This window comes from Ornithodoros turicata, chromosome 3 (genome assembly GCF_037126465.1).
Source record: "Ornithodoros turicata isolate Travis chromosome 3, ASM3712646v1, whole genome shotgun sequence".
Taxonomy (NCBI): Eukaryota; Metazoa; Arthropoda; class Arachnida; order Ixodida; family Argasidae; genus Ornithodoros; species Ornithodoros turicata.
Genome location: NC_088203.1, coordinates 69,577,776 through 69,593,793, shown reverse-complemented (window position 1 = coordinate 69,593,793; position 16,018 = coordinate 69,577,776). Strand labels below are relative to the sequence as shown.

Genomic DNA, 16,018 nt, shown 5'->3' with positions numbered 1-16,018 from the left:
AGTCTTGATGCACCTGAAAGCTGCTTGGGCCTCCGCAGTCCAAGGAACGAACTGGGAGCGAGGTTCCCGATGGCGGAGGAGAAGACGCTGAACTCGGCGCCTGTGTCCACCAGGAAACGCAGCCTGGTGACACGATAAATGACGTGGCACAGGCGACTGGTGGGGGAAAGAGAGGTGGAGCTTGTCGCCGTCAGTACTCTCCTTGAGGGTTTCCCGACCACCCACAGGGTCGGGTATAGCGCTCTGCCTTGTCCCCGAAGCGACCAGCACCACGAAGCAGGCGAGGATTCTCCAGGGGAAGGTGAACGGCGGCGGAGATGAGAATTGCGGCTTCCTGAACGGCGGCGATGGGAAGGTTGTCGGCGACGGCTTGAGCGGGAGTTGGATAGGGCGTCAATGCTTGCGCGCAAAGGGAAATGTCGGCAGAGAGAGAGTCGAGGCATGTATATACCTCGTCTTGCGGCGCAGGACTGGAGGGTTGCTGCGGTGCGGCCGAGCGATCCGAGGATGGCAGTGTGATCGTAGCGACACCAGGGACGACGACTTCCATAAGTTTGTCAGCTTGCTGGGCAAGGTCGTGAAGCGGAAGACTTGTCGCCGTGGCCAGAATTATTTGGCCTTGAGGAAGGCGGTGAAAGGAAAAGCTCGCAGAGCAGGTCTGTGTCGAAGGTAGGAGCTGGATCTCCGAGCAAAGCTTTCATAGAACGCAATAGTTCTTCGGCGTTGAGTAGTTGCTGTAGCCGTTTCCTTTCGGTTAAGGTGACGCGGTTCAGGATGGCAGACGTCAGGCTGGAGTACCAATCTTGTTACGGTTGGGTCTGAAGAACGTCCGCAACTTCCATCGCGATTTCTGGTGAAAGGGCAGCGACGACGTGCCGGTACATGGTAAGCTGCTGAGTAATGCCAACCAGCTGAAGCTGCATCTCCGTTTGGATGAACCTGTAGCGCCTCTCGGCGGACGACGAAGTGGTCGCGCCTCCGGCATTGAGCACGAAATTGTTTGATCATTCTGATCTCAGTTTGCGGGCCTGACGACCGACCAATGAACAGCATCCTGCTCCTGCCCTTTTGGGAATTCCTGACTCGTTGGCCTCATTCCCACACTGGTGACCCAGACGGGATTCGCAAGCTTGCAACAAGATGCAGCAAGCCGAAGGAGCAGCCAACACGCAACGTCCCGACGGAGGGAACGACGCAGCTCAAGTCCCTGACCAACCCTCTCCCTCGTTGCCTTCTGCAGCAGTAAGCCACGTAGCTGTTCGCCTTCCTCCTTTCTGGCACAGGAACCAGAGTATTGAGTTACGGGTGTTATAGGTGTAACATTGTTCTTCTACGCTTCGTAATTCTACTTCCTTACAAGTTCTTGTACATGCTTCCATAAGTACATGCTTACAAGTTCTTGTACAGCAGTGGACAGCAGTATGACATTGACTTCCAGGCCATGCAACTCTTGGAGTGAAGCTTTCTTTTCTTTCCGCGGTGGACTGGGAACGCGAATGAAGACACGGAAGCGACTAAAAACGCGACCTCATTTGTGTGTACCACTAATACAAAAGAACCACCCGTGACCTTCGTGAAGGAATACGGCTTTGTGAAACTGCGGTGTTCTCCCCTGGCACCGTTTCGGTTTTGATATGTCTACCAACGTCATCATTACGTCACGGTGACGTTTCTTTGGTAAAGGTCAATTGCAGCTACTACATCACAGAGTACTTTCGGTCCTCCATGCTGCACAATATGCATGTCGCACTTCGGTGTAGATTAGTTTGGGCAGAAAGTGTGATTGGTACTGTTCAGCTTTCGCATAGAAAGACGGTGAATGAGTGCTCGTCGCGTTTGGTCTTTCGAGCCTTACCGGAAGAGAAAACCAAGCTATTTGCAGCATGTGACTGCTACGCATTACGTTAGTCGCGTCACGTAGCAGCCCCCACCCCAGCGCCGCCGTCTGTGTCACGCTGGCTGAGAAACGGCGGGACATTGGCTGACAAGGCTGAACTATCTCAAGCTAAGGTCATGCTACCCATGTCTATGGTGAGTTTCTTTTACCTACCGTCTGCATCGTCTTTCTCCTTCTTGGTTGGCGGGTCCGCAAGAATGAGGCCTTTGGGATCCCATGCCATCCTGAAATGCACGGCCGCACTTAAAAACCTAGAGTCGACTTTAGAGCCCTTCTCATCGCTATCACAACCGTATGTTTGACCAGCCACTCACAGACTCCGCTTTGATATTACAACCACCACCAAAAACCAAAGACCGCGTTGTGTCTATATATAAATAACGGCCAAAGTATATAGCATACTTCTGTCCAAACTGTTAGGAGGGATTTCATTGCTTGCTAGATGAGCCCTTGCCTTTCGGGGGCAAAACAATGTCCATAAAGTACGTGAATGTGTGTGTGTGTGTTTTCTGTCTCCTATGCGCTTAAGTTCGTAGCAAGCTAAAAACAGCATCACAAAGTTTGTGCAGCTGAGTGTGTCTCGCTGTAATGCACGCCGAATTTGCGCACCCGCTAAATGGGAGGAAATAACCTGCAAACTGTATGGCAAGAATGACGTGACGTAATTTATAATGGCTTTCGTACTCCCATTCTATTTTACCACGAGTATCGCAGCAAGAACCATCTCAGATGTTAAAGGCGGTGTGCGCGAGGATTCCAAATTCTAAAGTTAATGTGATATCCACTTCGAGATGCCTTCCAAGAAGAAAACACCGAAAAGGTTTCGCAAAATTCGTTCGTGTTTCTTCATGAACATTGAATTCGAAACCAACTGCTGGCTTCCGGTTGAAACGGCCCTTCCCTGCTTCGCCTCTTCCGGTCACATCACTAGCATTCGCGGCGAGATTCCCAATCATTCACATGACGGCGTCGCAAGGCTGGTTGCAATCCGACACAACTGAAAGCGTGAACGTAGACGCTTCTAGTGACTGTTTGGCAGCAGATTGCGAGTCGTAAGACCGCATTTCGTGACGGACAACCTGCCTTCATAACCGACTTCAGTGACGTCGGTCCGCACACTGTTGCCTGAGTTCAGCTGGGAGTGCGCAGCCGGCTGCAAAATCCGATTAAATCCATGGCGACTGTTTCGAAACGAAATATTCCGGTTACATGTATGTCAGGCACCCACTATTCCGATCGCACCTTGAGTTCAACTGTATTTGTTGTCCGGATACCACCTTTAAAGGGTACATCTAGGGCCCTACATGGAAACAACAAACAAGCTCGCATGCTTCATTGTTGTGCATCCTTTGCGACAGTGGTCCTCAGTCGGAGTTCCGGATACCTTATCCTGGGGTTCCGCGAACATGGTACCGTCAGGCTTGCCCACGGCCATCCTTGGTGTCCAACCATGTTCGACATCTCATCGTTGGCATCGGGACTGGCACGATAGTTGCTGACTCTACTCCTATGGAGATTAGAGCCAGCAGCTATCATCATCGACATCTACGGACGGTCCCATCTCAAAATGCATAATCAACCAAGGCAGCACAGCGCGACGACCCAACGTCGGTGCGCCGGCGGCGACCGACCCGACCGGGTCGGCTCCCGACCATGGTCCGGCATACGGTTTGCAACACGGGGATGTTAATGGTCCGTTATCGGCAGCCTGTATCGTACCCCAACGATTTCCCGAGGTGCAGCCAATGCACACTTACGGGTACCTCCTACCCCCCAAAGAAGAGTTAATTTGCGCGATTTTTAAAAACAAAATCAATATGTCATTGTAGAAAACTCTTTATTGCATCATAGTCACAAGATACATGGGCTCTTTAATGCATCACTTCACCATTAATGAAAAAGAGATGAGTGTTACATTGAAAGTATATAACCACCTGTCCCGCATATGTACTATTTACTTCACAAATATTCACTTAACACAGGTTATATGGAACAAGGATAGAAGTTGGAACTCGTTGCCAGTTAAGTTAGACTGTTGAAAGATGGAAGTCACTGAAAAGGTTAGCCAGAACATAATTGTTGGCCGGTTCCACGTTAGCTCAGACAGGGAGGTCCCATGGACCTCCTGAATTTTCGTGATTTTTTATATATATTTAGACGCTCATCGCAGATAATGATCAACATTGGTAAAATTAATCATTCGAATACTTTCCGTGCAAAAAATCGAGAAATCCAGCCCTGAATTCGATTGTTGCAATTTTACCGTGTTTGCACGTGTATACATCCTGAGTTTTAAAAGATATCGTAGTGCAATTTTTTTGTGCTTTAGTATACCTACCTGCCAGCACTCCGAGCGCAAATTTAGGCGCACAGGTGCAACACTGTATCGTATAAAAAGCGGCGAACATGCTCTGTCGCGCAGTATTGTTCAAACTTCGACGCTTCTTGCTCTGGCTGTAGATATCTTCGACACGTTCGTACGCAGTGCGGCCGCGTTTTAACGCGCTAATCAGCAGTATACGCCTTTGGAGAAGAAGTTTTTGCGTTAGATGAAAGGCCTAACATCGGGCCATATCCTGGCAAAATATATACGAAATCAAGTGGGACCTTTTTGAGAAATACACGCGCAAAATCCATGTTTATTTCGAAATATGCCTAAACATTTGCCTATTTCAGCACATGCCGCTAGGAAGTATATGCAGGGTAGATATATCAGATGAAAGAGCATTAAAAGCTGAGTGAGCTGATATCAAGTATTGCGATCAGGGACATCTATAGCCAGAGATATCAGGCGTCGAAATTAGGACAGAAGTGCGCGAGAGGGCATGTCGTCATTTTTGATAGCACACAGCGTTGCACCTGCGCGCTAAAATTTGCTCTCTGACAGCTGGCCTGTAGGCATAATAAAGCAGCATAAAAAAAATTCACAACAATATCTCGTAAACTCGGGAGGTATACGCGTGCAAACACGGCAAAACTGAAACATCAGAATTCAGGGCCGGATTTTCTCGATTTTTTTGCACGAAAGCTATTCGGCAAAAATGTTGATCATAATATACGATTAACTTATAAATATAAAAAATACTGAAGACCCAGGAGGTCGATGGGACCTCCCTGCCTGAACTGACGACCCGTAACTAAATTTTAAACGCAGTTACACGTAATAAAACGTAATGGAAATTGACGTGAAGTTCCTAAGCTACTTTAGAAATGTAACAGGTTACCTTCAAGTTATTTTCTACTCATTATATATACTTTTCAGCTCTTGACCTGTCTATATGGTTAATTCAGACCTTGCTGCCACAATGGGCGATTCAAGACGTTTCAAAATAGTCTTGATATACAAAAAAAATTCAATATCTGCTACGACAAAAAAGCCTACATTTATAGGCTTCTTTAGGGAGGGATTTGATGATTTTTATCTCGTAATAAGGCACATGAAGAAGGAGCACAAAGCAAGTTTATGCTCTACGAGTTGTCCCCTACCCAAGCAGCACAATGTACCGAAAGTCGAGTGCAATAGGGGTGGACGGTATGTGTCTTATCAGTGTTCTTTAGTTTCACCAGTTCGTTCAAGGTCTTCCGCCTACCCGTCCACCCCTATTGCACTCGACTTTCAGTACATTGTGCTGCTTGGGTACATACATATCGTGGAACCGTGCCAAGTTTTAATCCTGCTACTCAATGCCCTCTATCATTATCAATACACTGCTTATCGTTAAGATGCGCGATACCTGAGCTTCCTAATGCTCGGCTAAAACATAATTTGTAACATTCACCGTGTAACAACGGGAGTTAGTCGCGCCATGCACGTGCCATCTTTCATCTCAAGTCATGGGGGGAGGACTCAGCCTGCGATGTTTGTAGACCAGAATCGAGCAAAAGGAACTTTGAACTTTCTTCAAGTTACTTTGACGAACTTAACCCCCCACCCCCGAAACAACAACAAAAAAAAACAAAAAAAAAACAAAGGAATGAGCTCCTCAAGAAGTTACTGGAGCTCAAAAGCAGAGCTATGCAAGACGTTACTGAAAATAGCTAAGCCGAGTAGCCTAGTTCCAGTATCGAGTTACTGGTAACGAGTTACGCCTAACAACATGGAACACGTGAACAACTTGAGAATCCGTACTACATGTGTCATGATCGTTCTATACCTTCTTTAAGAAAATATAAGAAATATTTACGCACCTTTGCTAAGACGAGGGCAACATACACACAATTTGGGAACCACAATCTAAGAAAACCGGTGTGAGAAGGTGGTAACTTCCTTAGTTACCTCCTAAGCCAACATAGCGTCTGATAAGGGGTGTAAAAAGGTGGTAAAAGAAATTATTATCCATCCAAATTACAACAAAAAGGTGTACGCCCCCCTCGCTCACCGAATCAGAAGCGGTAACACTATTATTCATGGCAGAGAGTGAGGTATAGGGGGTAGAACTTTGCAACCTTTTAGGCACAACATATGCGACAACTATTACCTCCTAAAAGGTCTAATTGCTCCACCATTTTTTCTGAGAGCGCAGTATGGCACATGTAGTGTGACTCGTACCCTTGTCTTTAGGAGAAATATTAATGTATCAAGAAGATGCCTTTTCTTATGGCTTTCTTGCTACGAAGGCGTCTTATTATGGATAGCTGAAGTCCTTTTAAAAGAAAAATAACACAGCATACCAGATTGTATTTTTTTTCAAGCAAGCATCACAGCGCGATAGGTTCATAGTGTTGTAACCGAAGTGCGGGGTGGATTCTGAAAGTGGAAGATAGCTTGAGGTCAGGGTTACACTGAGAAAAGTACACTACACCACAAGACGCACACGTTATTGAATACAGACCAAATAGCTAAACTTCAGCTAGTTTTCAGCATGACATGATAAGATCCGCTAGAAAAATATTGACCAACATCACTGGCTCTGAGGCAGAGATCTGGTGGTGGGCACTTCGGTGATACCTTCATCAAGGTATTGATTTCTTTAAGCACGCTCTGGTAGTGGTCCAGCATGACATTCTGAATGAAAGATCAGGATAGCCTTCATTCACTCACAGTTTCAAACAAATTGACATATCATGCGTCGATCACATTACGCAAACGGATTAAAGCGGAATAATTTATTCACTTCGGAGGTTCCTTTTTTTCTTTTCTTTTTATTTAGAATGACTATAAAAACACACCTTGAGATGAAATCCTCCAGCATTCCAGTTTTGTACGCACGCAGGAGATGGAAAGCACAGCTGCAGCATGCAGTCGTCCTGAGAAATGGTTATATTTCGTTTGATGTCAAATACACAATACATACGATTCCACACTTTACTGAACCATATTTTCACCAAAACGGAGTCCATTATCTTAAAAACAACACATACACCACAATGCATCACTGAAATCGAAACTATGCGCTGCTGCGCTGCTAAGTTTCGAGAGAAGCCTTCTAGAACGGTGTCACTCATGTTGAAAAGCATCTATGAGTAACGTTTATCAATGCGAGGAATACCACAAAAAGAAATAGCACTTACCACTCGATGAATCGCTTATAAATATTGGAATTCCTCGAAAGTTTCGGGAGCACGGCCGGATACATTCGTTTCTCGCAGCGAGAGCGACGGGGACTCCGACAGAGCAAACACAGCTGGATGATCGAGGAACATCATTGGCCAGATTCGAAACTGTCGGTTACGTGATTTCATCACTCGGCGTTTGACAGTCTGGGAAGAGAAATCCGTTGCTGCACCCCGGTCATGTGACTGATTATCGTGAAGTGATCAGATCAGCATCGGGGAGCGATCCTATATTTTGGTCACATGACCAAGGTCAGTCCAGACCGGGAAATGATCAGAGCAGCATCGGGGAGCGATCCTATATTATTGTTTACATGACCAAAAGGAGACCAGAGCGGGAAATGATCAGGGCACCGTCGGGGGACCACCTTATCTTCTCTTATGTTCTATACCTCCTCAGTTCCCACACCGCTGGGAACCAGTCGGGCACTATCGCCCGTTCAGGAGCCGAAGCCCCCATTGCGTTCCCATTCTTTTCCCGAGGGTATGTGTTGCCTGGGAAATAATCCAAATAAATAAGTTACAATTAGTGATTCTCTACTTGCACGACATCCAGCTCGCATGACACACTTCTACGCAGCTGCGTCTAGCATTGTGCAGTGGAAAGGCACGACCACGGATTCCTTCGAATAACCTACGTTGAAAACCAATGCTCTACGACATCACTGGTCATATCAAGCGTGTTTCGTTTGAGACATCGAAGAAGTGACGTCGATGTTATCAGTTATTATGAGCTATATGTGGCATACACACAGCGCTCAAGGAGTATGCGCTGATGTCTGTTGTTGTGTGGAGCACGTTCGCTCCTGCCCACTAAATAGGGGTACAGGGTATTGCATTCCTTTTCCGCGCCGGAGCCGCTGTTCGGTGTCCGCGATTGGGCCGATCCTGTTACGTGGTTTCTCCTTGCAAGAACGCGCCGTCCATGTTGAGTCCCCTCCATCCAAAACCGGTTTCCTTGGTTGCGAGCTGGCTCGACTGCGCGCTGTTCTCCGGCAGAGAAGGGGGAGATTGGCGGCCCATTGCTAAGCGACGCAGCCACGCCGGACCCAAGGGTGGTCTCGCTCGCCGGCGTGGCTCAGTGTCGCTACTGCTCCCTATTTAATTTCTCTAGTTCCTGCCACAGCAATCGCGCTGCAAGAGCACCTGTCTTCTGGTGCGAGATATACGTTCGTCACTGAGCCAAGAAATTTGTAGTCCCACGCACGGCACGCTGGGAATGCGTTTGTAGGAATTATCGCTGCTTCCGACAGGACCACGGAACAAATCGTCAGCGTACATCTTGGTAATCGCTTGTCGAGTTATGAATGGTCGGAAAGTAGCCACCGTAGAGGACATACCGCGCAGTTACCCGTGCTTGTACACACGACACCGATGATCCACTCAGGTGCTTTTCTACTCGCGCTTTCTCCTCCGGTGATCATCGACAGCGTTGTCCATTTGCATTGCACTTTCTGCAGCAGATATCGGCTGGCGTTTGTGTCACTACGAGATTGGCTTTAACTGGTTTAGTGCCAGGTTTTCCACAATTCTGCACAAGCAGGTGACAGTTGTACGCGGAATGGTGTCAGGAGGCTTCCTTAGATTCTGTCTTGGTTCTGCTCAGGATATTTCGTTACTTCCTTTTATACATTTGATATATCCCATAGCAAATTTGTCGGTTTGCAGCTTAGTTACGCTGTAGACTCGGCATGAAACTGCACTCCAGACGGTCACACGTATTTGGATTTTGGTGTAATTTTCCTCGCTTCTGCGTTGAGGCGGCATTATTTGGCTGTGACGTAATTGCTTTGATACGCTGAGAGCTCTGCAGACGGAATAATCGTAATTTCGAAAAGGAACTGCGGAACAATCGTTAGTGACATGTTGACTTATGCCATTTTCGTCAGGATTGTCTATTTTTTTTAACTCCCTGCATTTGCTGTATCACTCGTACTTGGCCAAGCATAGCGGCACTTACGCTTTTATAAAGCGTAATTATCTGAGTAGGAGTCCAGTGATACAAGGTTTCTTTGATACTCTTCCAGAAAGTGTACCATATTTTCGAGGGCAGCGTCTCGATAAATTGGGAAGCCAAGTGCTAGATGGCCGCAACGTGCAAGTAGTGCAGGTTAGATGAGACGTGTAGATATTAAAAACGTATTTTTTGTTTCAATATAACGAGATTATCCCACTTTGTAAGTTTGCCTCAAAGATTGCTGCTTGGGGAGAACCACAGATCATGACAAATGCGAGGGAACATGGTTTATCCTAAGAGTGCAATATCGGTTGCGCATCAGCTAACAAGCGATAGACTAGTCGACTCTGTTGTTCACTCGCTAATTTTCCGCTTCGCTTTCTTATACCATAGTAACTTGCAAACACTATATAAAAAACAGCATTACCTGCTTGAAGGAAATTTGGAACGTTGTGGTTCTTTGTCTTTTTCTTCTGTGCAGCGGGAACAATTACCACGTGTTCGTGGTGTTTATTGCGGTATGAAAGAAAAGGTTAGTCAGTCTACAGTAAAAACGTGTTAAGTGAATCCTTTAAAAACGAATGAATGGATCATGGTTGGTTTGTGGCGTGTGTGCCGAGCTGTTACCTACGTGAGGACGACAACGGCAAGCCCTTTCACTATCACCACCACCACCACCACCACCACCGCCACCTGCCGATTGGGAGGTACCCGGGTTCGAATCCCGGTGCCGGCTGTGCTATCTGGGTTTTTTTCCTGGGTTTTCCTCAGACGCTTTCAGACACATGTCGGCACTGTTCCGTTAGAAGTCGGCCCAGGACGCACATTCCCCCAGGGCGTCAGTCGTGACGTTGCTCACCTCTGTGAGGCCGACAACGAGCAGCGAGCCCTTTCACCAGCACCACCACGTGGTACATTGTGAGAGTGCGTATACTTTGCAAGCAGTTCCATCACCACCGCCCATGCTATGAACAGATAAGGCGTACGAAATAAATTTTTCACGAATCCATTTTTGGCCCCATCATGAAGGTGCCTGAGCAATGGGCAGAAGACAGAGAAAACACAAAACGAAGCAATATTCGTGTTGTGTTTTGTCTGGCTTCCGCCCATTGCTCAGGCGCCTTCAGGGACGGATCCAGGATTTTTCTGATAGGGGGTCCAGCCTTGGACAGCATAGTAGATACACGATCTAGGTCAATTAAACACTATGTGAAGACAAATTGAGGAGGGGGTCAGGACATCCTGACCCCCCTCCTCCTGGGCACCTTCATCCTTCATTATGGAGTTCGTCCGCCAGCTAGCCTGTAAATCGCCTTTTTGTCGTTCACTATTTTTCCCCCATTTCGCGAAATTTTTCTTGTGTATCCATTATATGAGTCGCGTCGATACCGTACTCTCGGGGTTGCGATATGTTACCTTTTCCATTAAAATTTAGTGTTCTGCCCTCCGGCCTAACAGAAAACATTGCGGAGCACAGAAAGAGAGCGGTCGAGTCTCTGTTTACTGTTTTTCATTACAGTTCACGGAGACAAGAATTAGCCACAAACACAAATTCTTCAAACGACTCAGAATATATCTCTTTCTGACCTCTCGTGTGTGCCAGGTATTTTTCGGCGACTGCACAGCAGCGGATTACATTAAAGGGGCACTAAAATGCAAAAACAACTTGCTCTCAAATGAATGTCCGTGTAAGTACAAATCAAACAAAATTAGTTGACACAACGCTACCGTTCAGAAGAAAAACGCAATGAAGACAGAGCAGTCTTTGGCGGCAACGAATGGGATCCCCAGGAGGCAAAGGTTGGCGGCATCCAATGAGACAGCAGGAGAAGCGCGCGCACACCTATAGGGCGCGTGTGGATTTGGAACGGGTCCGATCTTTGTGTTCCATATATGCGCGCCATGACGCACAATGCTGCATTTTTCACTACCGATTCATCGAATTGTAGCCCGCAACAGTTCTCGCACATGTTCCACTGAGAATATTTTTGCAACGCGCACTATGTTTTTAACCGGAAATGCTCCATGGCGTGGCACGCGCGTGCACGTGCATGTTCGACTAAAAACACTGATGCACGAGCTGAAGCGTCGTTCACTGCTTAGCGTCGAAGCAAGGACTATCCTTGACTTCGCTGACCAAGAGCGAGGGAAGCTCCGCCTCCAAATGGCGCGCCAATAGGAGGACTCGGGAGGCGGAGCGCTGCGCCCTCTGCTCTTGCCTAATAGATGGCATATCGGTAGCGCTGGGCTTAGAGTCACTGTACCTGGGGGAAGAGCATCGTATTCGCTTTCCCCGTGCCGCCGCCTCGCTCATTCGCCGAAACGCGTCACGTGGTGTGTTTTCCTCCTCTTTGCTTCCAACCTCCCGCTGGGTCTACGGGGAACGCAATAGCTGGGACGCATGTGCGTGTACGTTCGTGTGCTGCTCTTGTGTTTCTTGTACGTGAAATGTATCTCGGAGAGCTGAGGAACTACGAACAACCATGCCTGATTGTTGTGCAGCAACGGGACAGAGTCAGGCAAAGCCTTTTTCTGCATTCCGACGGGCAAAAATGACGAGACGCGTAGATCGGCACAGAATCGGCCGGAAGAACTTCGCGCCTATGAATAACACGCGCTTGAGCGAGGTAAATTTCGTGGTGTGTTTATTTTTCATTGTAGAACTTTTGCACACTGTATTGAATAACAGTTCAACTGTGCGAAGAACAGCCAGGCGTATCAAAGTAGTGGTTGTCGGATCTTCCCATTGCGTTCCCTGTTCTGCAGTACTAACAAAACGCCACTCTCAGGGCAATCCCACGCGATACCTCGAGGACAAGAAGAATCGAAAGGAAGAAGTTGAAGTGAACGGCAGTCCGAAGCATTTTCGCATACCGGACACCTACGAGGCTGAGGAAAGCTCCTATCCCCCGTTCTTCGCACGCAGAGTTCTCCGAGGAGTCACCAAAGGAGTTGCACACTGAAGTTGATGACACGTACCCTAGTGTAAGATCCAGGGGCAATGAAGGAAGGTAATGTGTCGAAATATATGTAGATATGCACCGTATCAGGTACCCTTATTAAAGTTGTTCCTAAATATTGAGCTGTAATTGTGAATGAATAAACTTTGCAGAGGAAGACAACACCGTCACAAATTTCTGTGACGAGAGCATCGAGGAGCATGCACAGGACACAACTGCAGACAAGCCATGTGATGGTCCCCTTGACGAGATCGCAGTGTTAAAAGAAATAAGCAAAGGCTGAGAGAGAATGTAGCGATCTCAGGCTCACGGTCTACTCGTCATGGAAGATCAACTGCTTGCATTGGAGCGGGGGATTGGAAGAACAATCCATAGCACTTTACATGCGCGCAAAAAGCGTTGGCATGCACATCGCCGTTGAACATGTGAAATATAAATTTAATCGCGAAGAGATGAGAATAAAACTGGTGGAGAACATTTATGTAAATCTGAAGCTGCACACCCGAGTACTATAGTTTTATGTCTACAAAATAAGTGAACTAAAAGGGGGAAAATTGCTCTATAGAGCGCAAACGAGACTCGACGATGCCTTTTAGCGGCGAACACGCTCCAACATAATTCCTCTGTTAGCTACAGAATACAACAAATGATACTGTAGTGACGCTTGTGCACTGTTTCATTAAGTATTAGCCATGTCCCACCACAGGAAGTCACAAAAGGCGTGGTGCACAGCCGCAAAATCAACGAGATGTAACACTGACTACAGCCATCTTAACACGCGCTCCGCGGCGGCTTGGAAGCAATATGGCTGCAGGAGCAGACGACGCGGAGTGATTGCGGTACTCTTCCCCCGGTACAGTGACCCGAAGTGAACTCGGAAATTTGCCAAGTAGAGGTCCCTTTTTTACCCCACCAACATAAAGAGCGTGCCGAATTTACTCAACAACAACAACAACAACATAGATGAATGGATGGTGATGATAATGTGGGATGTTTCCCTGCGTTGAGTGCAGGATCCTACCCCTCTCAAAAAAGGTTCAACTGAAAGGATGAAGAGGAAAGGAAAACAAAAGAAACCCCTACAGTTCTTGAAAGAGGCCGGCGGCCCTCACTCAGACAGGAAAGAAAAGCGCGAAGTGCACGGCACTGATGTGCAGGATTTCTGCAGGATTTCCATGGGCCCAGAACTTTGCAGATGTTGAATGGCCTCTGATCCAGCAGTTTATGTTGACATTTAAAGGCCCGTCGCTCGCATACGTACCGGCTACAGTCTTCTATAATGTGTCGGATTGTTGCCGGGAAACCACAAGTTGTACACAGCGCCGTGTCGCTGATTTTTTTTTATTTGATTCGGGTTGTCGCATTAGCTATATAGCTATAGCTTATATTGGCGCATCAGCTACAAAGACCATAATGCGCCAAATACCACTGAAGACTAGTTAGTTAAAAAGTACATGTTCAGGACAAAAATTTGAGTAACTGTTACATTAGTATTTAAAATCACAGATCTTTTAAAAACCCAGTATCTTTAAAAACCCTATACACGTTCTCAAAAGGAACAAAGATGTCATCACCCAGCAGAGGCATCAGGTGTAGGGGCAAAAAGGTTCTATAAAAGAGAGCAAAATGATGTTGACGAAGATGTTGGTACGCTGGACACGTGATAAGGATGTGAATGATCGAAAGCTGTTGCCCACAGTGGTTGCATTCCGGTGGGTCTTCTCCTCGTAGAAGATACCCATGCGTCAAGTATGTGTGTCCCAAACAAAGGACAGCACTTCATATAGTCGATTGGACATACCTGGTGAACGGGAGCCTACGTAGGGCTTGATATTATGTAATTTATTATTGGTTTGCCGGTCCCAAGATGTTTGCCAGTCGTTATTTATGCATATCTTTAGACATAACTAGTTTGAGGTCTTGATATGGAATTTCGAAAGGGGTTATGTCACTTGTTAGCGCAGCCGTAGCAGCATGTTCAGCTCGTTCATTGCCAGGTATCCCAACATGACTGGGTATCCAGCAGAAGAGTAACTGATAAGCCCTATTAGCTATAGTGCTTGCAAGGCTCCTTGCACGATCAACTGCCAGGTTTTTAGTGGGGTGTATGTTACAAATAGCCTGCAGAGAACTGAGAGAATCTGTGTATATTACTGAGGATCTTATGTGATTTTGTAGGATGTAATTGAGGGCTAAAATTATTCCATACACTTCAGCAGTAAAAATAGACATGGTGTTCTTTAGCCGGTGTGAACATGTGACTTTTCTAGTAACCATAGCACATGCAACATCTAGTATCTGTTTTTGATCCATCCGTGTAGAATTTGACATGACTGCCAAAGGTTTCCTTTAGGTGCTCAAATTCCTGTTTCAGTACAATGTTTGGGGTATCACGTTTGTCGTATCTTGTGAGTGATCTAGCACATTTTGGTTGAGGTTGCCATGGAGGGATTTTTTTACTGCACTCAAGGATCATGAAGTTACATTCCGAAAAGCCATCGTGCTCAATTTCGTGTGACATGCGCATACTAAATGGCAGTACCGCTGAAGGCATGTTCAAAAAGAGCAGTTTATATTGTGTGTCCCTTATAGCAGGGATCGCCGGGTTTTGTGGGTAGCCTCTAATCCTTAATGCGTATGACGTACTCAGGTAGAAACGACGCCTTTCGAGAGACCACTCATTGGCTTCCACATAAAGACTCTCGTCTGGCGAGGTCCGAAATGCTAAAAGGACCAGGCGCAGTCCCGGGTGATGTACAGGGTCCAACATTTTCAGAGTAGAAGGTCGTTCTGACCTATACATAGGGTTCCGCGTTTTCGATGTTTATTTTTTGGCGGATTCGGCGTATGTTTTTCGATGTTTATTAATATTCGCCAAATCGGAGTTTTTCGATGTTTTTCTTTGCGTGTGCATGGTTTACCCGACAGTTATCGGCGAATAGCAATTACAACGTAATTTCAGTGCTGTGCGCGTCTAACGCAGCCGTAACAACAACAACCAATGCGGATTACCAGTTTTGTGAAATCACAAAAGAAACTTTATTGCTCCACAGCGAGGTGATGGTGCATTCGTGAAACCAATGAAAGCACAACTCATTTAAGCTTACTGTAATACATGCAAGCATACTTGCCGAGGTTCTTGTCAGACATTGCTGCGCGCTCTTTAGTTCGCGAGTTCTGTAAGTGCTGCAAGAAATGACCGGAAGGCGTTTGCTCACCTTTGTTCGTTACGAGGATTCTTCAGATTCACGTGGCGCCGCGATTGCACGTGCTCTAATATGCGCGCCGCACCTATTCCACAGCCCACATTAATTGTCACGCGACAATACTTGCATACGACAACATCTGCCTGAGAGTTCAAAATCTTGATTTTCGCAAACTCAGTCCGAGGCCCTCTTCCTTTTTCTTCCCATCTCGGGTGCCGCGCGGAAAGACAGGACCGCCGTATGTGGAAAGCGGAGGTGTATGTACTGTCGTAACCCCTCCACTAAACAAGTAAAGACCGGTGACCGAGATTCTACTTGACGTGACGTCCCTAAACGGTTCACAAGCGCGGTGGGGCACCTACAATGGCAGAAGGATGAGATTGCGACCACGGCACCCGATCCGGGACAAAAGGATTGACCCTGGAACACTCAATGTGGTCCCAGG

General features: G+C 46.9%; 1 protein-coding gene across 1 annotated transcript in view; it reads right to left on the bottom strand.

The window, feature by feature from the left end:
- LOC135388579 (uncharacterized) overlaps positions 1–9,905 on the bottom strand; it is a 62,807-nt gene extending 52,902 nt beyond the window's left edge. The window contains exons 1-2 of the mRNA XM_064618200.1: positions 9,835–9,905; positions 2,051–2,121 (exon numbers count right to left, since the gene is read on the bottom strand). Of these exons, the coding sequence (XP_064474270.1) occupies positions 2,051–2,120 (70 nt within the window). The 5' untranslated portion in view covers position 2,121; positions 9,835–9,905. The remainder of the gene's footprint in view (positions 1–2,050; positions 2,122–9,834) is intronic.
- Positions 9,906–16,018: the final 6,113 nt, after the last annotated feature.